Below are 23992 nucleotides of genomic sequence, written 5' to 3'. Positions count from 1 at the left end.
ACGTGGAGGTTGCAGTGAGCCAAGATTGTGCCACTGCACTCCAGCCTGGGCAACAAGAGTGAGATTATGTGTAAAAACAAGAAAAAAAAAATCCTACTTAAAAACAGCTGAGGCTGACAAGTAGCTAAACTGATAAGAGTTTAATGCTAGTATCCAAATGTAATTCCTATTGTCCAGTATTTTAGCTTTGTGTATTCTGTAAATTTTGCCTTACTGTTTTATGCAGTCATTATTTATTCCTATATAACCACGTATTTAATATTTTTTGCTTTTAATTCTTTCTTGTATATGAGACCGTCCTAATGGTAACACTTGTGTTATGTTTAAAGTACACCCATTAAAAATTCTTTCCTGAAGATCTTTTGTTGTTAAGTATCTCAGGTATTGTTTTCTTTTTTCTCTGAAAATAACTTTATTTTTCTTCATTCTTGGAGGATTGTTTTGCCATTAATACAATTTTAGGAGGAGAATTATTTTTTATTAACACAATTAATACATTCTATTTTTTTACATTCATTGTTTTTTGAGGAGTCAGACGTTAATCTAATTGCCTTCCTGATCTCTTTTTTCTCTCTGGCTGCATTAAAAGTCTTCTGTTTGTGTTTTCTTTGTAATTTGGTATCGTGGTTTTTCATTATCCTGTTTTGGATTTTTTGGACTGCTTTGGGCATCAAAAATTCTTTTTTTCCTTAAATATTGTCTTGTTCTGTCACTTTCTTGAACTTTTTTTTTCAACCTTTCACCTGTATTGTATATTCTTAGCTTTCTTATTTTTCACCTCTTCATGATGACTTTGTGCTGTATGTTGAGTAAATCTTCTGGATTTATCCTCCCAGTTTACTATACTAACTCCCTTTTTAGTTGCATCTTAGTATGCCATTCAATTCCTTCATTTTTCTTGTTTAACTCTTTTCCTCTCTCTCTTTGGTAATTTTATTGTCCTATGTTTAATTTCATTGATCTTAACTCAATTGTGTTGAGTCTGCCAATGAGCATGTCAGAGACATTCTTCATCTCTATTACTGTATCTTTTGTTTCTAACATTTTCATTTTACTTTTATATTTTTCTTTTATCTGCTAAAATTCTCCATCTGTGTGTGTTGTCTGTACCTTTTCCAGTGAACCTATAACGTATTTAATCATAGTTGATTGAAATTCTGTCTGGTAGTTCCAGCATCTGGATCCACTCTGATTTTTGTAGACTGCTCTGTTGATTGCTTTGTCTCTTGGCAGTGTTTTTTGTTTGTTTGTTTGTTTTGTTTTTTGTTTTGTGTTGTTTTACCTTTCCTTTTTTATGTGAGTTATAATTTTGGATTTAATGTTAGGCATTGGGTATAGGGCTATGGCTTTTAAGCCTAGAGATGAACGCATTTCTGCTGGAGTTGAGCTAGGTTTGGATTCTCTTGCTGTTATAGTTGCCTTCAGTGCACCAGTGGTTTCAAATTTGTTTATTGTTACTTTGTCCTTGAGTTTGCTGGAAGATTTTTCTCAGTCAGTGTTCCTGCTCCACTCAGTTTTAGGCCTTCTCTGTGCTCTTGTGCTTCAGCAGGGTCCCTTCATGTTCTCATCTCTCCTGCAAATGTAGATTGCTATTGGTTGTTCCTCACTGCTTGCTAGCCTGGCAGTGGGGAGGAGGGCACTTAGGGCTTTTTGTCCTGGTCAAGCCTCACCTGCTTGGTTGCTGTTTATCATCTCTGGCTCATTTTCAAGTTTTCTTTTGTTTGAAAGTTTTTAAATTTTGGCTTTCTGTTCTCTAATACTTTCGGTATATTGGAGTGTTTGCAAGTGTCATTCTGCTTTTTGGGGGGTTTATTATTTTTAATTATGTCTTGCTTACTCACATGATTTTGATGTAGCTGGGATTTTTTTATGTTTGTCTATGAGTTCACATGTCTTGGAACTTTAGGCACGGTAATACTTTGAGGTTTATGTTAAAGTTGCATTTTTGTTGACCTGGTACGGTGGCTCACACCTGTAATCCCAGCACTTTGAGAGGCTGAGGTGGGTGGATCACCTGAGGTCAGGAGTTTGAGATCAGCCTGGCCAACATGGTGAAACGCCATCTCTACTAAAAATACAAAATTTAGCTGGGCATGGTGGTGCATGCCTGTAATCCCATCTACTTGGGAGCCTGGGGCAGGAGAATCACTTGAACCTGGGAGGTGGAGGTTGCAGTGGGCCAAGACTGCACCATTGCACACCAGTCTGGGTGACAGGAGCAAAACTCCATTTCAAAAAAAGAAAAAAAAACCCTGCATTTTTGTAAGGAAGTTTTGCATTTGTTGTTTCTGCTATTGTATATTAATAGTGCTGAATGTCTTTCAGTTTACTTGCACGCTTGAGGTATTATGAATTCAAACTACAGATCTGCATGAGGGATGGCTTGTGGTTTTGAATTCTCAGGGGAAGGCACTTTTTGTTTAGTTGCTTCCCTCTTCCCCTTTTCCCAGTGCCAGGCAAGTTTTCTTCCTGTCCCCTTCTGCTTATACCTTGCTTACCCTTGTAATGAGGGTGTAGCTGTTTGGGATGAGCTTTATGAGTAGGTTTCTATTAGATTCCTCGACTTTGATAGTCTCTTGTTTCATCTCTTGTCTCTCTCACTCCCTACAAACATCAGAGTGAAAAATCTTTAGAGTTTAACAGAAGCTGTCTGGTAGATCAAGGACTTTATTGGTTTCCCAAGTTAAAGTATTTTTGCTTTCACATCATTCTTGGCCTTTGGATTCTGCACCTTTTGTGCCATTTCAGTTGTGTTTGTGGTTTTATTTTTTAAAAATCTTAACATTGTTTTTAATGCAGGCTTTAATGTTTTGAATACCACAATTCAGTTATATTCAGTGGGAACTTTGTTAAGGGCATTTAATTCTTTATATTCCTGGAATAAAAGTCATGATTAGATTTTTCTTTGCATTTGATACTTTTCCCAAGATTTTGAAACGTAGAAAGCCTTTTCCTAAATTTATTTTACTTTCATTTTTACTCTGTAAAGCCTTTATTGTTTAAATCTCTGCATTGCTCAATAAGTGGTAGATATTAAAAGACCTAAGAATCATGTAATGTTGGACTTTTGCCTAAAGTAGATAGTCTGTTTTATATTTTGGGATAGAGCAATATGAAGTTGGACTTTTTAGTCACACTTGGGTTTTGAGTCCTGATTCACCTACTTGTGTGAATTTACTTTTTTTTTTTTTTTTTGAGACAGAGTCTCACTCTGTCACCCAGGCTTGAGTGCAGTGACATGATCTCTGCTCACTGCAACCTCTGCCGCCCGGGTTCAAGCAGTTCTCCTGCCTCAGCCTCCCGAGCAGCTGAGATTATAGCGCCTGCCACCGTGCCTGGCTAATTTTTGTAGTTTTTAGTAGAGATGGAGTTTCACCATCTTGGCCGGGCTGGTCTTAAACTCCTGACCTCATGATTCACCTGCCGCGGCCTTCCAAAGTGCTGGGATTACAGGCGTGAGCCACCCTTCCCAACCTGTGAATTAACTTTATGATACTCTGTACCACCTATACAATAGGAAAAGTAACTATGTAATAGGGTTATTGTGAGCCTTAAATGAGATAAGCTACAGTTTCTGGTATATGGCCTTGTGTATACCTTTTGAGGACCTTATACATAATTCCAAGGACCTATGTATTTGAGGCAAAAGGGAAAATTTAGTTAAACACCCATTTTGGCAAATGTCTTGAATATTAGGTGAACAAAGATGAATGTAATATTACATAATATAGTTCCTGCCTTAGAGAACTTGTTATCTTATTAGTGAGGTTGGTATGCTTAGTGCTATAGAAGGAGTAATACCTTTCTGGAGTAGAGGAGGGATTGGTTGAACTAGGTCATAAGATGTAGGTAGGAGGCAAATATGTTGGCAAAGACAGAATGGGCTTTTAGCCAGAAGTGACAGCTGCATATGTAAAGGTCTGAAGGCAGTAGAGAACATGTCCCATTTTTGAAAAGTCTAGGTGTATATACACAATAAGCCAATCGAAGTCTGAGGAGTGGTATATCTTTTGTGATTATGGAAGAGATGGCTGTTGAGATAGGTAGTGTCTAAATGATAGCATGTGAAGACAGAATGGGTATGATAACCCAAATTGAAGAAATAAGTTACTTGGCATAGTATAAGTTATTTATATATAGGGGCACAGGAATAGTCACATTGAGTTGGTTGCTACTTATTCTTGAATTCACACCTGAACAGAACAGATTAGATATCAGCTCTTAGAAATCATTAGAAAATTTTGTGTATCTAATTAGAATTTTTGTGGGAAAGCAAATAAGGGAGCAGCTTTTCCAGGATTGTACGTGTAAGATAAGGTGATAAAAGCATTTTGGGAATGGAGTTTATAATGACTTTGAATATCAAATGTAAGAGTTTAAAATTTACTTGGTGTCAACATTAGAAGTCCCTTGTGGCATTTTGAACAGGAAACCTGAGAAATGGTGATTATCTAGGTGATTTGTCTGACCATGCAGGATAGAATTGGAGAAGAACATGCCTAAAGCAGCAGGATCACCTCTTGCTGTGGTTTGGGACTGAGGTGATTAAGACTTGAATTAAGGAGAGGTGGTAATGGGAATGAAAGAGCATTATGGGAGGGATTTATAGAGAATTGACGATCTGAGAGAGAATTGAACCAAAGATTTGGAAGACAAGCAGGGGTGCTGAGAATGTTGATATGATACAGTAGTCTCCCACACCCCCATATCTGCAGTTTCACTTTCCACATTTTCAGGACTGTGGTACTGTTGAAAGAGAGAGGAGCTAAATGATGAGAACACATGGACGCATAGAGGGGAACAACACACACTGGGGCCTTTTGGTGGAGGGTGGGAGGAGGGAGAGGATCAGGAAAAATAACTAATAGACACTAGGCTTAATACCTGAGTGCTGAAATAATCTGTATAACAAACCCGTGACACAAGTGTACCTGCGTAATAAACCTGTGCTTGTACTACTGAACTTAAAATAAAAGTTAAAAAAAAAAAAAAGAGAGACCATATTCACATAACTTTTTTTTTTTTTTAAGAGGCAGAGTCTTACTGTGTTGCCCAGGCTGGATGTTAACTCCTGCGCCCAAGTGATCCTTTCGCCCTAGCTTCCCTGGTAGCAGGGACTACTGGCACTCGCCACTGCGCCTGCCCCCCCACATAACTTTTATTACAGTATATTATTATAATTATATTTTATTATTAATCTCTTCTGTGCCTAATTTATAAATTAAACTTTATCATAGTTCTGTAAATACAGAAAAATACGTGGCATAGGTAGGATTTGGTACTGTCTGCAGTTTCAGGTATCTAGTGGAGATCTTGGAATGTATCCCCCTCAGATAAGGGGACACCACTGTGTTTGGGTGGGTGCCTAGGAAATTTTTGGTAATATCGAGAACTCTGACATCAGCAAAAAGAGCAGTTATAGGGAAAAACTAAAACCACCACTTGTTATTTATTAGATGTGAGCTTAGTTATACAGGTAGATTTTTGGTGCATATCAATATACCTTTATAAAAATAGTTAATTTAAAAAATTATGGTATAGTCTGTGATTGGACAGGCAGTGCAGTCTTGTATCAATGGCATAAGCTGTTGAGATAGATAGGTCTATATTCCTCCTCGCTTTAAAAAAAAATTTTTTTTTAAATTTTTTGAGACAGGGTTTTTGTCCTGTTGCCCAGGCTGGAGTGCAGTTGTGCAGTCATAGCTAACAGCGGCTTTGAACTCCTGGGCTCAATCAATCCTCCCACCTCAGCCTCCTAAGTAGCTGGTACTACAGGTGCACACCACCATGTCTGGCTTATCTTTTCTACCCCTGCAGAAATGCGGTCTTGCTCTGTTGCCCAGGTTGCCAACTCACCTTTAATAAGTATCACTGTTGTGAGACTGGAATGTCACTAATATCTTTGGGTTTTTCTTTGTCTACAAAGTAGAGATAGTAATATCTGCTTACAGGGCTGTTGTGTGAACTAAGTACTTAAATGTGTATGCACGCTGGCCTATTTTAAACTCCTAACAAATGTTAATTTTCCATTTTATTATTCTTACTTAGAAGATGCCAGCCTTACTTGTGGCTATTGTCATGCATTAAGTTGAAAATTAAAGAATATTGCATAAAGTTTCCTTGTTTTACTTTTTAACAGTTAACTAAAACCATAACCAGGATTGTTTGCTAAGTAAAATATGTTTATAATCAGGCATTTTGTAATTAGAGGAACTCTGAAGTTGTAATTATTGAATATGTAGGTGTAGTTAACAGCCTTCATTTCTGGTAAGTGACTTTGCTTAGAGGATGTATATTTATGTGAGACTGTTTATGTGCACAAGAGAGACTGTTTCCTGGACGGAAACTGTGGTCTCCAGATCTTTATAATAACATCACCTTTAATCTTTAACTCATGAGCGTTGTGCTATACAGACGGTTTTCTTGAGGCAGTTTTTTATAAGAAGTAAATGAAGCTTCCTTATGAGCCTGTTAAGACTCCATAGACTGTCAATAATATGGAAAAATTGGATATTTAATCAGGAATATGAACATGTGTTTCAGGTAGAGAATGCCAAAGATAATGAAGATGGTATTCTACAAAGAGAAATTCCTGCCAGACAATCCCGAAGAAGATTTCGGAAAATTAACTATAAAGGAGAGCGCCAAACCATTACTGATGATGTGGAGGTTAACAGCTATCTTTCTGTGAGTATATTTAGGAACACTTCATGAATCTTCCTTAATTTTCATATATAGTATCTTTACATGTATCTTTGGTAATAACACGCTGGGTTCTGTATGTAAAAGTTTGGGGCTGGTAAATATATAATCTTTTTAAATACTTCTGTTTGGTAGAATTGGTTAGGAATACTCTTACCAGTCGGAGTTCTGTTTTTGCTTTTTTGTTGTTGTTTAAATAATGAAAAAAGTTCTTAGGCCAGGTGCGGTGGGTCATGCCTGTAATCCCAGCACTTTGGGAGGCCTAGGCGGGCGGATCACAAGGTCAGGAGTTCAAGACTGGCCTGGCCAATATGGTGAAACCCCCATCTCTACTAAAAATACAAAATTTAGCTGGGTGTGGTGGTGCATGCCTGTAGTCGCAGCTACTCAGGAGGCAGGAGGCAGAGGTTGTAGTGAGCCAATCAGCCTGTGCAACAAGAGCAAAACTCCATTGCAAAAAAAAAAAAAAGTAAACTGTATCTTCAAGTCTTTAATTTTGTAGTTGTGAATAGCTTCTTTTTAGACTGAAAAGTAGTTAAATCAAGAAATAAGGGTAATCTGAAAAAATCATGTGTATTTTTGAGGGGAGAGGTTTCATAGTTACCAATTTCCAAAGTACGATTTCTAGAATATTAAAACAATTAGTACAGAGCATTTCCTCTTGTTTACATGTGTTAAAAATAATAATAAAAAGGATGATTGATTATAGTGAAATTCCCAAGGATGTGTTTAGTTCTTTCAGTTGTTATAAATAGATATTTACTCATTCCATGTTAGGTGTTAGGAATAAGAAAGATTGTTTCGAGAGCTGTTTGTACTGGAATAAGTGTTAGCATTAAGACAGCTCTGATATTAGTCACACAGGGTTTCACCGTGTTAGTCAGGATGGTCTCGATCTCCTGACCTCGTGATTTGCCTGCCTCGGCCTCCCAAATTGCTGGGATTACAGCCATGAGCCACAGTCCCCAGCCTTTTCCTTATTTTTAAAAAATTAAGGTGCTAAGTGCAATGTATGCCCACATTTTAATTTCTGTAGAAAAAATGTCAAGAGGTAGAATTAATAAATGAATCTTTAATTGTAATATTTGGTTTTCCTTGTATGAGCTAGAGTGCATACATTGTGTGTGTTTTGATTGCTTGCTCATTCTAGTCTCAACTTCAGTATCTTCTTTTCTCACATTTTTTTGGTGTGCTGTCATGAATCCTAGACAGATTTCATATTTTCTTTATTAACTGTGGGCCATGCTTGTGAGTCATTTGCTTTTAGCCCTCCTCTGTACTGAGAATTGTCGTCTTCTAGATACACTGATTTCCTGGGATCAGAAAGAGCAATAGACATACTCCTAATGGATTCCATTTGTTTGATAACGCTAAGTGTAGTGGCATTTTTGCATGTATACCTAGTGTTAGATGGTGATCTTACTAAGTACTGTCAAGAGTTTGACAAATCATGAAAAGGAGAAATTGATTCATTTTAGACAAAACTGATCTATTAACTATGAGACCGGGTTAGAGAAGCTTTTTGGTCATGTTATGTACATGTGCTGTTTCTTGAATTAACGGAGTCATTTTTTCCTAAAAAGGATATATTTCAGTTAACTTAGAAAATATGGTATTGAAGGTTTCATTTACTTTTAATTAATGCTACCAATTATGTAACACCTGTGAGTCTGGCCAGTGTCCTACAATGTAGGCAGTTGGTCTAGGTAAGGATGCTATGTAGCAAAAATCTTAATCATGTTTATGAGAGCAGCAAGAAGAGAATTGGTTTAATGGCCTTTATAGGGTTCTTTATATCTTTTGTTCTATTATCAGCAATTCAGAGAGAAAAAGATCAGGAGGAATCATTTCTTCTTTTAGACAACAGTGGAAATTTGAGTCTGTTTGTTTTTTCCCTTAATGTGTAAACCATCATCTACTTTTTCTTGCTAGAGTGTTGAAGGGTAAAAAAAATTTAAAGATGTTACTGTTGTTTATCGTAATTATTCTTTAGTACCCAACTTGTACAAGGGTTTGCATTAAAGATTTTGCGTGTATTTTAATTATTTTCTAACTAAATTCTTAGAATGACTGAAAAAGATGATTTATTCGTATGAAATATTTTTATAGTTTTGTCGTTTTATTGCTTTGTATAAACATGAACCCTAATCTTAATGCGACTTTTTTTAATGTACAATGAGCACTTCTATAATCGTAATAACATTTTTGAAGCTCTGTTGAGTATTGCTCTTGAGTTTGCAACAATTTTTTTGATACAATTTCTTATCACTTTATTGAGATATTATTAAAGTTAATGCATTACTCGTATTTAAAGTGCACACTTTGGGCCAGGCGCGGTGGCTCATGCCTGAAATCCCAGCACTTTGGGAGGCCAAGGCAGGCGGATCACTTGAGATGAGGAGTTTGAGACCAGCCTGACTAACATGGTGAAACTCCATCTCTACTAAAAATACAAAAAGTAGCTGGACGTGGTAGCACTTGCCTGTAATCCCAGCTACTCAGGAGGCTGAGGCAGGAGAATCACTTGAACCCGGGAGGTGGAGGTTGCAGTGAGCCAAGGTCATGCCACTGCACTCCAGCTTGGGCTACAGAGTGAGACTCTGTCTCAAAAAAACTAAATTTCTTTTAATGAAATTTTGATTTTGATCAATTTTGACATATGTATAATAAACTTTTGAAACCATCACCATATTCAAGATTATGATTACTTCCATCACCCTAAAGTTTAGGGTTGTCTCCCTATGTAATTCATCTTTTCTAAATCCCCATCTTCAAGCAACCATTTATCTGCTTTCTGTCACTGTGGATTAATTTTAGTTTCTAGAATTTTATGTAAATGGCATCATATAATGTGAATTTTTTGGGGGCTGGCTTCTTTCACTTATTATAATGATTTTGAGACCATTCCCTGTTGTGTGTATCAATTGTATTTTTTCCCCTCTCTTATTGGTGAGTATTACTTCATTATATGAATATACCACAATTTGTTTCTCCGTTTGCCAGTTTATGAATATTTGCATTGTTCCAGTTTTGAGCAATTGCAAATAAAGCTACTATGAACATTTATGTACAAATCTTTGTTGATACATATACTTCCATGTCTCTTAGGTTAATACCCAGGAGTGGGTGACTGGTCATATGGCAAATGTATGCTTAATTTTATAAGAAACGACCAAAATTGTTATTTAGTGTGGCTGTTGCATTTTACATAATTTGTGTTCTTTGAAAATGACAGTTTCCACATCCTCACCAACACTTGGTGTTGTCAGATTTTATTATTATTTTTTAAAATTTTAATAGTTATATAGTGGTATCTCATTTTGATTTTAATTTACATATCCCTGATTTACAGTGTTGAGCCTCTTTTCATGTACTTATTAGTGATTTGTATATTCATATTCCTTTGTAAAATATTCAAATATTTTTAGAGTTTACAACAAATTTAAATGTCTTCATATAGTCTCAGAAATTTCAGAGTTTTGATCTTTGAGGCAGATGACTTTGGTATTTAGATAGCAGAAAGGTGATCAAGAGCAGTATTTAGTGAGCAGGATGAGTAATCAAGCCTAGAATAAAAAGTCCAGTATTTAGATGAACCATCTATCTTGAATTCTTGCTTCACTAACTGAATGATGACAGTTCATCTAAATCTTTGGTGCTTCACCTCTAAAAATGAGGATATTGTAATACCAGGTTTGCCTGTCTTGGGGGTGGTGGTTGAAATTTTTAGAACATGTGTGTGTATTCACAGTCTAATCAGTCAATAATATCTACAGATTCTTCCTTTCACGTGTTTCAGAATTTGTGCTTTTCACTTAATTTGCCCATGTCATTTCTTTACTGTTCACCTTTTTCTTTATAGGACTGTTGTAATAGCATCTCTCAAAATCTCCCAGCCACCTTTCACTGTAAAAGCAGTATTGTTTCATTTTAGGAGATTTTGAAAAATTAGAAAACCTGAAAAGCATTGTTTAATTTCTTTATCAGAAGATATCTACTTAATTAGTTTGTTTCTTTGATTTAAAATTTTTTATCTTCTCTCTGAACTTGTTTCTCTATCGCTAGCCCTGCTTTCTACATCCTCCCCTTTACCCTTGCCAGTAACTAGTCCATTTATTTTGCTTCTGTCCGTTCTAAGTGAAGCTCTAACAGTGTCACTTGTTTTAAACTCTTAAATCTGTTACGGCCTACCACCAGTTATCAGAAAAATTCCAGTGATCTAGCATGCAAGGAAATTCATAGTCTAGACCAGTCCTGTTTAATAGAATTTTCTGTTATGATGGAAATGTTTTATGTCTGTGCCATCGAAATTGATAGCAGCTACCTAGCCATAGTATTGAGCTATTGAGCACAATTTACAAGTAAATAACCACATGTCCCTAGTTGGACAGCACAAATCTAGACTTTGTTCACTTCTCCAACTTTATCTTTTACCTGTTTTCTATGTATTTCCTATTTTTTGGCCATACTGAACAAGCTTGCTGACCCTTGAAGAAACCATGTGTTTATGTACATCTCTTGTATATACAATTCCTTTTACTTAAAATGTATTTTTATTCTTTGTCCTCTTAACAAAAGTCTCAAGACTTAATTTCACATCATGTCATGGAGAACTCTGATTTTTTTCTTGGGAAGGATTAAGCACATATCTGCACTCCCATAATGTCTTGTTTATGTGCCTGTAAGCACTCATTATGCTGAGTATAATTACAATTATATTATATTGCAGTGTAATTGTTTATTTAAATATCTCTCTCATCAGAATGGATGCTCCTAAAAGATGTCAACCATCATAATTGTAACCTTAGAGTATAAAAGAAAATAAGAGTGTCTGTTCTGTCAGCTTGCTTAGCATCCTGTGTAACTTTGGGCAAGTTGTGTGACCTTTGTATGTCTGTCTTGATAGATAACTTATAAATTTATAAAAGGATTAAGTGAGATAATATATAAAAAGGGCTCTGCCTAGTGTCTGGTGCTCTGAAAAATAGTAATGTTAATAGCATCCTATTGCTGTTGTTATTATTGTAAATATTTTAAAAACCTTTGTTCCTATTGCTTACAAAATAGTATTATTATTTATTCCATACCTGGATGTAAAAAGTGCTTACCAAAATGTGTAAATATATTAAAGTAAATGTAAACAAGTAAGCTAAAGAATCAGAGCAAAGGGAGAATAAAGGTAAGAAAAGTTAAATCAAGTTAGCTTGAAGTTAGAACAATCAATTAAAATTTACCCTCAGAATCATTGACTTTGAACAAGTAATTTCTTTGTCCAATCTTAAAAGATAAAAGCAGTTACAAAATTTATGTGAAAGTCACTGGATGAGTCACTTTACTGTATAGAATGAGTAGCTAGAAGCCAATCAAATGAGATGGAGAATGTCTGCCTAGAAATGATGAATCTGATTTTGGAATTAATCACTTGTAGGCCTGTTTGATAGTAGTTAGCAAGGCCATTTGTTTAGCCCAAAACAATCTCCAGGACATGGGAAGAAAATACTATTATCTTATCCTTTTAAGTTTCTGGGGATTTTGTGTATATATCATAATGAATACAAAATATTTTGCCAGCAACACATGTATTAATTTTTAAATACATTATGTATGTTATAAATGTAACTCATTTTTATCCCCAGTGCTATGTGTGATTTTTAAAAGTTGTGAGGCCAAATGGAGTGGCTCATACCTAATTCTAGCACTTTGAGATGCCAAGATGGAAGAATCACCTGAAGCCAGGAATTTGAAATCAACAAGCTGTGCAACAAAGCAAGACCCTGTCTCTACAAGAAAAGAAAAAAAAAAAGTAAAAAGAAAAATTAAGAATCTTGAGAGTATGTGGTATATAAATCCTTTTCTTATTTAGCTCCAGTTTTTTCAGCTTTCTGCCCCATTATGTTTGGAGGTCCCTACTTTTGGTCCTGTTCTCTTTACCTGGAAGGCTCTTAATGGCTTCTTTACCTATTATAATTCTATCCTTTGATGAGTCACTTTGAATCTTGCCACTTGCTCCTTTTATCCAGAATGGGCTTCTATCATGTTCTTCTGACAAAGTCGTTCAGCTCCCGAGAGTCCATTCATCCATGACCTCTGTAGAGAAGCCTTTTCTGACATTTCCTGTTCATAGAGTGCACTTCTCTTCGTTGGTCCCGTAGGATAGTACTTGCATGAAGTGTGCCCATATTATTCTGCACTATTCTGAGATAACAAAAAGTGGAATTAACAGTTTATTTAAGAATGTTTTAAATGCCTGTATTTTTTATATAATGTTCGTTGTTTCATTTTGAATAGCATGTAACAATAAACATTTTGAAATATAGTGAATTGAATTTTTTTGAGACGGAGTCTCACACTGTCACCCAGGCTGGAGTGCAATGGCGCGATCTTGGCCTCCCAAAGTGCTGGAATTACAGGCATGAACCACCACGCCTGGCCTGTGAGTTGAATTTTTAATATTGGTATATATGTAGAGTTAAATGGTAAAATTAAACCAGGACCAATAAACATGAAACATCTTGGTTTCACCAAGTGTGCCTTTCTTTGACTTGATTCTCTAGAATATCAGATCTCATTTGTGCTCATTTTCATAGAAATATGATTGAGCCAAATATGAATCTGGACATGCTTCAAAGGTTTAAAAAACTTTGTTGGTGTTTGCGTACTTTAGTTAAGAAATTATAGTCCTTCTCCTTGATTTCTCCTTCCTTTTGCTACTGTTTATTTTTTTTGTTGCTGTTTTTGAGACAGGGTTTCACTCTGTTGCTCAAGCTGTGAAATGCAGTTATGTGATCATAGTTCACCATAAGCTCAAACTCCTGGGCCCGAACGACCTGCCTTAGCCTCCTGAGTAGCTAGAACTATAGGCATGTGCCACCACACTCAACTAAGTATTTTTATTTTTTGTAGAGACAGTGTCTTGCTATGTTTCCCAGGCTAGTCTCAAACTCCTGGGCTCACGTAGTCTAATCACTGCAGCCTCCCAGAACACTGGGATCATAGACAAAATGAGCTTCTGCATCCAGCCATCTGCTGTATTTTTAAATAACCAACAGTGTGTCTGTATGAGTGTTGGTTATATGTTTGTTGTCTTATTAACTAGATCTCAAGTTCCTTAGTAGACTACATCATAGTTTTTTAAATTTCTTGTTCTCTATGTTGCTTAGGGAATTTTTATATTCTCAGGGACAGAATAAGGTGTTAGTCTTCCTCTCTTTCTTCAGCATAGCGTCTGCACAGACATGGAGCCAGCCAGCCCTTCCTAAAAGAACATTTGCAAAGAAGGATTTCCACGGCAGCATTATGGATTGGGGTTTTTAATTTGAAGGGTTTCCCTTCGCTGAGTCTTCTTTATGTATTTTCTTTCCATCTAGTCTTTTGTTCTGGGTTTATATAGTGGGTAGAAGGACGATATGACACACTAGAATCTACTTTTTCATTTTAGGCTCACACATTACTAATGTAGCAGGCAGTTCTTTCTCATTGCTATTCCTGTGATTATATCATGTTCTCCATTCTCTTTCAGTGCTCCATGTTTTGTTTAGATTCAGAGTATGTTTAGAGAGTTAATGTACATTTGTCAGTGCAGCTCAATAAAAGGTGATTATTAGGACACCACATCACTTACCACCTTTGTGGTGATATGCTGAAAAATGGCTGGATGCTTTTACTTGACCATGGCTGTGACCTCTTAAGGTATTATTGCAAGTGTGTTTTGCTTTTATGGAGTGTGTGTGTGTGTGTGTATGTGCTTGTGTGTGTGTGTCTTATTCATCAAGCCATTCCTATAGTAAGAAATAGGTCCATGCCCCCACCTCCTCATGAGAAACTGGAGGACTTTGGTACAAACATGTGATTGCTGAGGTCTCTTCATGGAGCACCAGTAAGCAAGAAGTTTAAACATTTATTCAAGTCAAACTAAAGGAGGTGTAAGCACTATTGTTGCATCAATCATCAGGAGAATTTAGAATTTGAGCTGTTTAAGTGAAAGTCAGTGTTTGATGAAGAAACTTGTTAACATTGTGAACTTTATTTTGTATTTGTGGGCTTGATAAATCCTGATTGTTTTTAATATGGAATTTCATAAGTAATTTCAGAATAAAATAATGAATGAACAGACTTTTGTTACTTCTAAACTCAGGAAGTTTGCAAATGAGATCTTTGATAATCCTATTTGTATATAAGACAGTGAGTGCTGATCACACTACTACTTAGAAATTTGGAGCCCCACCTCTAAGAATCTTCAGCTTTTCAATATTGCTTCCCTTCTCCCTCTATTTACAACCCGGAATACTCTGAACAGGTGTATATTCTTTGTGGTTCTTTCTACCATAAAAACAAAAGAGGACTTTCTGTTTTTGTTCACGAGTATCTAATATCCTTTAGGAGAATTCTCCTCATTTATCTTCTAGGAAATAATACGGAATTCTTGATAGGTTTTTGTACCTAGTTAGAAGGTATTGAGTCCACAAATAGAGAAAAAGCATAGAAGTGATACAACTAAAACTAGGACAAAAGCTAAGTTAGAGCAGTTTTTTTTTTAATTTTGTGAAGAAATGCTTATTGTAGAGATGTAAAATATATAGAAGAGTATGAAGAAGGAAACGAATTTGCTATCATCCTTAAAACTGGAGATAGCTACTGTCACATTTTTTTTAGTGTACCATGGTCCCTAAGTATCCATGAGAGCTTGGTTTCAGGACCCTCTGCAGATACTAAAATCTGAGGATGTTTGAGTCCCTTTTATAAAATGCTGTAGTATTTTTGTGTAATCTGCACATCCTTACATATATAGTCATGCGTTGAGTAATGACAGACCACATAAATGACGTCAGATTTTCCTACCTGTTTTTACTGTACGTTTTCTGTGTTTAGATACACAAATACTTAACATTGTGTTACAGTTGCCTGCAGTATTCAGTAGAGTAACATGCTGAGCAGGTTCATAGCCTGAGAACCATAGGCTATACCATGTAGCCTTAGTGTATAGTAGGCTATACTGTCTAGGTTTGTGTAGCTACACTCTGTGATGTTTGCCCAAGGATGAAATTGCCTAATGACACATTTCTCAGAATGTACCCCAGTTGTTAAGCAATGCATGACTGTATTTTGAATCTTTTCTAGATTACTTATAATACCTAATACAGTGTAAATGTGGTGTAAATAGTTGCTATACTGAAATTTGTAATTTTTTTTTATTGTCGTAGTGGGTTTTTTGTTTTTGGTTTTTTGGGTTTTATTTGAGACAGGGTCTCGCTGTCAGCCAGGCTAGAATGCAGTGGAACGATCACAGTTCATTGCAGCGTTGACCTCCCAACTTAAGGGATCCTCTCACCTCAGCCTCCTGAGTAGCTGGGATTACAAGTACATGCCTCTAAGCCCAGCTAACTTTGTTTTTTTTTTTGTAGAGACGGGGTTTCATCATGTTTTCCAGGTTGGTGTTGAACTCCTAGGCTCAAGCAATAGCCTGCCTCGGCCTCCCAAACTGTTGGGATTATAGAAGTAATCACCACCACCCCCAATCTCTACTATTATTTTTAATGGAATTTTCCCAAAATATTTTCGGTCTACAGTTTTTTGAATCTGCAGGTACAGAACCCATGGACACAGAGGGCTGACTATGTATCTTTTTATTAATTTAAATATTTTAATTAATTTAGATGATGCTGAATGTTTAGTTATGTATCCTTGTGTTTGTGTTTCTCATGCAGTTAAACTTTTTCCAAAACATTATTTTCAATATTAATATAATACTATAAGAGTGTAATGAAGTATTCTCACGTAGCTTCCAATTTTTCTGCTGTCACAAACAGCTTTTAGGGAAAAATCTGTACACGACTCTGATTATTTCCTTAGGATAGAGTTACAGAAATTACTGTGTTAAAGGTATGAAAATTATTTTAAGTTTCTACATAAATATTGGTAACTTGTAAATAGGCATTTTAAAATTGTCTTTATTATTCACTATGTATAAAATTCTTGAGTACTGAGAGGAGGAGAGCAGGGCATGCCCCTCTGGTTGTCTGGGGCAGTTCTTCCTCCCTTAATGGTGTGACACTAATTCAGACAGATTTGCCCAGGGAACCAGAATTAGAAAGACTTTTTATCATACTTGAAATATTTTATGGAGTGATTGCTAAAGAAGGCTCTTTTGATAATTGTTTAAAGCAACTCAGATATTAGTGTATACCAGTGGTCTAAGACAATGATTATGACGGTGTTCCAGTTGGAAGGGGAATAACAATTACTCAGACGTAGCAAACAAATTAATGCTGACTGTTGTTTAGTTTGATTTGGTATGTGTTTAGTAACTGTGCTATGTTGTGTATGTGGCTTTTACAGTGCTAGAAAATGTAGTATTTAAAAGTAGAGAAGGGTTGTAATGGTTATCTTTATGAACAAGGGATACAAAGGAACCCAGTAATTCAAAGATGGTTTTAAATGAGAGTTCATTTTTTGTCATTTATATGTGTTGCTCTGTTTTTGAAGAAAATTAATATGCTGTTTTGAAACTTTAGGTTTGCATATACTTGAGTAACTGTATACAAAGTGTATCCTTTTGTGCAGGTGTGAAGATTCTTGATATACAGCCTAGAGGGAAAGCAGAAGCATAGTGGTGCCTTTTATTGTTCTTTCAATTTCACTGATTCTAATTATAGAAGCTTACATCACCTTGGTTGATGATGACAGTTTCTCTCTCCTTCTTGGTTTTTCTTCCTCTATTACTCCCTAAGGATGGATCATATTTCATAGTGCATGTGTGTCCAGCTGGTGGCTGTGACAGATTTTCAACAAAAATGGAGGTGATCAGTTAGTGGATATATATATGACAGTATGCTGAAGCACACTGTTTCTTACAAGAGAATAAAAGAATGCTGGTACTCTTGCCTCACCTCCTTCATGAAGGCTGAGCAATAGGTATGCAGTTTGAAAGCAGAAGTCCTGAGGGGCACCAGTAATTAGAGTTAACTGTCTGATAACTGCAAAGATGCGTTTCAGATGTTCATGTTAAACATGGAGGGAAAGGGGTGGAAAAGATTGTTACGATCCTTTGAAAGGGCTTGTATGTTACCTATGACCATTGCAGTCATTTATTAATTTATTTTCCAAAAGACTTAAAGTGTTTTCACTCTGTAAATCAGTACAATTTAAGTTTATATTTCAAAAACCAAATACAACTAAAATGCAGAAATGAGTGTACTCTTTATTTTGTAAAACTGCAGAATTTTTCTTTCGTTCTTTAACTTCTTTGGAGTTTGACTTCTCTAAATTGTGATTATAATATTTCACTGCAGATTGGGAATAAATTCTATTAACGTAATAAGTAAATAAAATGCCTGGGTTAGTATAAATCCAGTTTTTGTTATCGTTAGTTTTGTTTGTTTTTCATAATGCCCAGAATGTATATCCTCTGATGGCTTACCTTCATCTATGGTAACCTTTCCCTGTCCTTCTTTTCAGTGTTGTCACATAGTGACATAAAAGATATGTTTACGGTTAGTTTAGTAACTATCAGAACCTTATCTTTGGCTTTCTAAACAAAATGATTTCAAGTATTTCAGTTTGTATTTTTGTTTATAAATAATATGCACAGTTAACATAAATTTTAATAACTACATGGCATTTACACTTTTATAAAAGTATTTCATCATGATTTGAATCTTTGGAAAGTCAACATACATTGCTCTATTTTATAGTAGTGCAAAAGACCTTTCTGAAGCTAAAGATTTCATTAATAGGGGTTAGCATCATGGCATTTCATATGCAGGGGAAATGTGTTCATAAGTGGCTGTCTTGTAGTGATTCCTAGACAATATGTAGATCAGGACATTCTCCTTTGCTGCATTTAATTCATTTGAATTGATAAGATAATGAGATGAGATCGTGATAAAATTCTAAAAGTGATGCAAGTGAAAAATAGGTTATTTACCTAGTCATTTATTTTAGTTATTTGATAAATTACTATTCTCTTCAAAGGATGTTTATTTCTTCATTCAGTAGTTAAAAGGCAAAGTCATTATTTCATCAGAATGCTGGTGGATCCCCATGTTGAGTATGGAATTTGGCCTGTTTCTTTTCTTGGTATTGTTACACAGGGAGATTTCGCATGATAGGTTCACTATACAGTTCCCTGGAATCGAAGATACTATGAGATGATTGGTAAAGGATGATGTCATCTTCACTTACAAGTCAAACTAAAGGAAAAGAGAGTTTTGTTCCTTTACTGAGTTGGTGTTTACTACAGTAGGTCTAACATATGGCACTAGTGGATTACATTTCTCACTCTGGGCAGCAGTTTTTTAAAGCAGCTAAGAGATGGCTGTCTCCCTTGCCCAGCTTGAGGTCCTTCTTTGTGTGTTGATCAGCATGATTTATAAAAAGGGGGAAAGGTGTACATTAAAATTTTGCTTTTTGATTTGGCTATAATATATTCTGTTGGTACTATACATGAATATAATTACTGTCTGGTGTTGAAATTCTTAGTATTCTTGAATCTTGCTACTGATATTTATGTGTAAAATACTCATCTTTTAGAAATTTTATCTTTAGTGAGTTTGTCTTCATGTACATACAAAGTACCTACTATCATTTTTCTATTTTAAAGAATGATTAACGTTTGATTTTAATTAAGGTACAATATTAAGTATCAAGTGGAATTCCAACTCACGTATGGTAGAATTAAACCAGAAAAAAAAAATCAACCTGCATAAATATTCCATGTTTTATGTTTAGAAAACTAGTCATGCTTGTTTGCATTTGTGAAATTTAATTTTATATTTAAATGCAAGTATTGTGTATTTTGGTATTGTGTCTTTTGGAATTTTGGCAGAAAAACATTCTTTAAAACTTTATGAAAATCTAAATAATTACATATTTTGAAACCATAACTTGTCTTTGTTCAAAATTATACTTAGTTTAACTTAAATTCTAGTTTTATAAGTAGCAGCGTAATTCAGATTGGCAGCATAGTGTTGTTCAGAAAGTGACTCAGACTTTTCTCAAAAATATTGAAGAACTTATTTTTTGTGTGCCTAACGACAAGATGTTTCTTCTGCAGTCCATGGAGTCCTTTGTTAAAATACCTGTCTCCCAGGTAACATGTCCTGTTATGTTGCACATCCCATTTTCCCCAAAATAAAAGTGTTTGGTGAATAAAGCAAAATAATTCTATTGCTTTGATTTGTTCACTGATTGTTTTTCTCATAATTTTGCTGCCTGGAGGTATAACTATATTTTACTCTTGGGAACTATCTTACTTTGGCCATTAGGAGCAACCATCACAAGCTTAGTTGGAGTATCTAGTGCCTTGTAGCAGAAGCATGAAGAACAAGGATGGGTACTAGTGGTATTGTGTTTTCAGATGGAAGAGGGTGTGGCAAAATTAAAATCTTTTTCTGTAATTTCTATAGAAAAATGGGGCAATTTTTTTTAGTCCACACTGTGGAAGCAGGTTTAATCATTTTCTTTGATTTCTTCTGAGTTACTTTTGCTGGCTTCTTGTCTTTTTCTAGGAATTGAGCATTGGGCTACAGGAAAGTACCACGTTGTGCAGATTATTCTTTCTCAAAGGAGTTGGTGCGTGCTCCAACTATTGGTGTTCATGTGATTTTTTTCCAGCTTCCCTTTGCAAAATGAAATTCTATTGTTTCCATTTAAATTTACTATCTACCTACAAATACTAGTTTTTATATTCTTAATGTTAATTTAGAGTGATCCTGAAGTTTGTATCTTTCAGAACAGTTATTCGATAAATAGCAAATTTTGCAAGCAGAAACCCCTTGTTAACAAATACATGTGACATCTGAGAACCTAGGCTGCCTTCTTTATTTGGAATGCAATGGTATCTTATCAGAGCTTATAATTTTACCTTGGGAGGACAATACTGTATTACATTTGAATAATAATAGGAAATATGGCTTCCCAAATATAGCTGTGTATCAATGTACAGAATTAAAAATCAAAATGGATTTTTAAAACTGTGAAGTCGAAAGGGTGTTCAAGCCAATTTTTTTCTTAAAGAATTTAGCTTGCTGACGTGTCTCATGGAAGGGAGAATGGGGTGGGTGTGGGGGGGCGGTGTGTGTGTGTGTGTTCAATAAATTGCTCTTTGGGCTACATCTGCAGATACAGTAGCCAATTGATCTAATGCAGTTTCTGGAGGCTTTCTGTACAGGTGATGTCATCCTTTTAGCTCTATTCTCCTCCCACTCTCTTTCCTTCTTATTAGATATTTCATCTTACTGCAGAGCATAGAATCAATAGGAGCTTCTCCTTAGGGAGCTGCTTTGAAACAGGCAAGGACTGTAGGAATTAAGACAGTAACATTCAGTCTTGCTTTAGCAGAAGATATAGTGGTTTTGTACCGTATTATATAAAAATGTTTAACCAGAAAAGCCAGACTTACATCAACAGTGCTGTTTTACTGATGCATTAGAATAAGAAGCAGTGCTGCAGAGCTGTAAACAGTGCATGTGAATAGAGAAAATAATTACAATTTTGGAGATTCTTAGGCATTCTACAGGACAAACCTGTTACAGCATATGTCATCTAACTGCCATTTGCTCAACGTTTTTTTTGTTGGTGGTGGTGGTGGTGGTTTTTTTTTTAACCTCTGGTGGTTAAGAATATAAAGAAGAAACTTTAATCTTCAGGATACAATGTTTGCTTTTGATGCAGAAGAATCACTGAGTGCTTGTTCTACAGAATGAAATAAGTTGAAGAAAAGACAAAGCTATATCACAGAGAGGAAAGGTTTCACGGAATCCAGGAACACAGATTTGGTGCATGTTGCCTGGTTTGCTTTGATTGATACTGTATTAACTGTTGTGCTACCACTCTGCGTGTCTGTGTCAGGTGCCTGAGGCCGCATGTATATGTTTGAATATTCTGAGCCAAAATTGTAAACATCTTCATTTACTGTGATTTGCTTGTTAAAGTCAACGTTTTAATTTAGAATAATACTTCACTGAAAGCTCCTGATTTCAGTTTTAAAAGGGGTTTGGAGAGGCTGCCTTTATATAAACACTGCAGTGGTGTGTGATTTGTAAAAAGAAACTTAACAGAATTTTATCACCATACTCATCACTGTGGCTCTGGTTTGAAAAGGAAACTACCCTTTCCAGCCTAGGAAATGGCTTTTCTTGTTCGCTGTTATGCCAATTGTCTTCAACCATGGGCCTCCAAAGTAAGTAATTGTTATTTTCTTAGCAATTGATTTAATCCAGTTATTAAATTTTATTTTGAATTGTAAATGAGCTTTATTGCGCTGTTATATTTTCTAAACTTTAAAAATAAGAACTACAAAGTAGTTCTTCTCATTGCCATTTTGTTTTTAAATTTAAATATCTAAAACATTCTAATGTGACCTCTAAGAAGATTTGAAAGGTGCCTTTTAAATCTATAGACTTAAATTGCAGTGCGTTTGAGATGTACTCTCTTCAGACTGAATTATTTTTTGATTATGGCTATTGCTGTACTTATCAGTGATCATACTCTAACTTGCTTCATTTTCTTAAATGGCTGATGTATTTAGGTATGTTAGTCTTATTTCTAGATTATATGACATGTTTCGTTAATATGCTGTCAGATAAATTATGATTGAATTGTGCTATTTTACAGTTGAATTGTGCTATTTTACAAAGATTAGTTGATAATTCTTAAGCAGTGAAATAATATGAAGAAAATACTCATGAAAATCAATTATGTTAAAATATTTAAATAATGATTCTAAGTATTTTCAGTATAGTAAACCATTAGCAGCTGGAGACTATTTAAGGTCATCTATCATACTTGTCATTTTTAAATAAACATAGTAACTCACAAAAAAGCAAAGTACTACGCAACCTTCCAGGCTAGGTTGTAGGAAAATATATGCTCTAATTCAGTAAGTTTTATTATACACAGTGACTATTTATATAGTCTATAATTTGATGCCACTCAAGTTATCTTTCCTGTCTCATGTATGTATTATAAAACAATGTTTTTTCAAAACATTTAAATTGTAACATTTAATATATTAAGATTTTTTATGGTTCTCTTGCATATAGACAGGCACAATAGAGGCACTTCTTAGTATGGTCTGAAATCATGTCTTTGTTTCAAGGTTGTCCTGTTGATGGTGACTAAGGAAGAAATGCTATGATAGCATCATGGTCTCTTTTTCTGTTTTATCTGGCCTAGCTCACTGCATATCTTTCTTAAAGGCAGCTTCTGGAAAGACATTTAAATTCACTGTCCATTTGGCAAACAGCTGATTGAGATGAAAAGAAGCCTAGGTACACAGTATGTTTGTGCTATTATCTGGCTAGGGCTTAAATGGCCTTTTTAGTGAAAATGGCACCTATATGGTCAAGCATTGCTGATGCTTAATAGCTGCACTATACTACAAAGCTTTAAACCACTTGTAGAAAGCAAGTGAATGAGACTATGTAAAAAAAAACTTTAAAGAAAATTAAGAATGAGATATAGGAGTTGTTTTTTAAGGTAACCAGCAAAATAAAGTAGCCTTTGGAGTGCTGATAGCCAGCTTTCGATCCCAGATTTAACAAATACAGAAGAGTCAAAGAAAATTTCAAAATCAGCTTCCAAGATTTCACGAAATGCCAGCAAACATTTTATGAACAGGATTCTGGATTGGTACTCTACTGTGTAAATCAAGTATTTGTAAGAGTATATGTCTCTGTCCCTCTTCTGGCATGTTACTGTTGATGGAATTTTGACTCTGGATTGCAATTAAACACATAAAGCTTAGAATTTTTTTATACTTCTTTTCATTTTCCGTACATTTTACTGGTTTTATTTTTATTCATGTGTTTTTGCCTATGCTACTATGTACTTGCATTTTACTACTTCTGAATTCATTAATTTTCTTGCTAAAATAGTCTTGTTAGCACGGTTCTGTTGGGGGTTGGGGAAGAATGAATCATAAATGCCTTCCTTTATATTTACTCTTAACATAATTGTTTAGTTGAATACAAAATAATAAATCCAAAGTCTTTTTCCTTTAGCACTTTGAAAAAGTTACTACACTGTGTTCTGGCCTCCAGTGTTGCTGATGAGAAGTCTGAGCTCATTGTAATTTTTTTTCCTTTGTTAATAACTTTTGTTAGTAGTTAGTTACGTGTTTGTTATTTTACTACTACTTTTTTTTTTTTTTTTTTAAGAGACGTGGTCCTCCAGCTTGGCCAGCATGGTGAAACCCCATCTCTATTAAAAATACAAAAATTAGGCCGGGCACGGTGGCTCATACCTGTTATCCCAGCACTTTGGGAGGCTGAGGCGGGCAGATCACCTGAGG

General features: G+C 35.3%; 1 protein-coding gene across 5 annotated transcripts in view; it reads left to right on the top strand.

Moving 5' to 3' along the window:
• Nucleotides 1-23992, top strand: part of RAPGEF6 (Rap guanine nucleotide exchange factor (GEF) 6) — a 219391-nt gene that overhangs the window by 86285 nt on the left and 109114 nt on the right. For all 5 annotated transcript variants that reach the window (XM_012002443.1, XM_012002445.1, XM_012002442.1 and 2 more), the window contains exon 6: nt 6544-6687. In XM_012002443.1, coding sequence (XP_011857833.1) covers nt 6544-6687 — 144 coding nt within the window. The remainder of the gene's footprint in view (nt 1-6543; nt 6688-23992) is intronic.

This window comes from Mandrillus leucophaeus, unplaced genomic scaffold (assembly GCF_000951045.1).
Source record: "Mandrillus leucophaeus isolate KB7577 unplaced genomic scaffold, Mleu.le_1.0 Scaffold688, whole genome shotgun sequence".
Taxonomy (NCBI): Eukaryota; Metazoa; Chordata; class Mammalia; order Primates; family Cercopithecidae; genus Mandrillus; species Mandrillus leucophaeus.
This window is presented reverse-complemented; position numbering and strand designations above follow the sequence as displayed.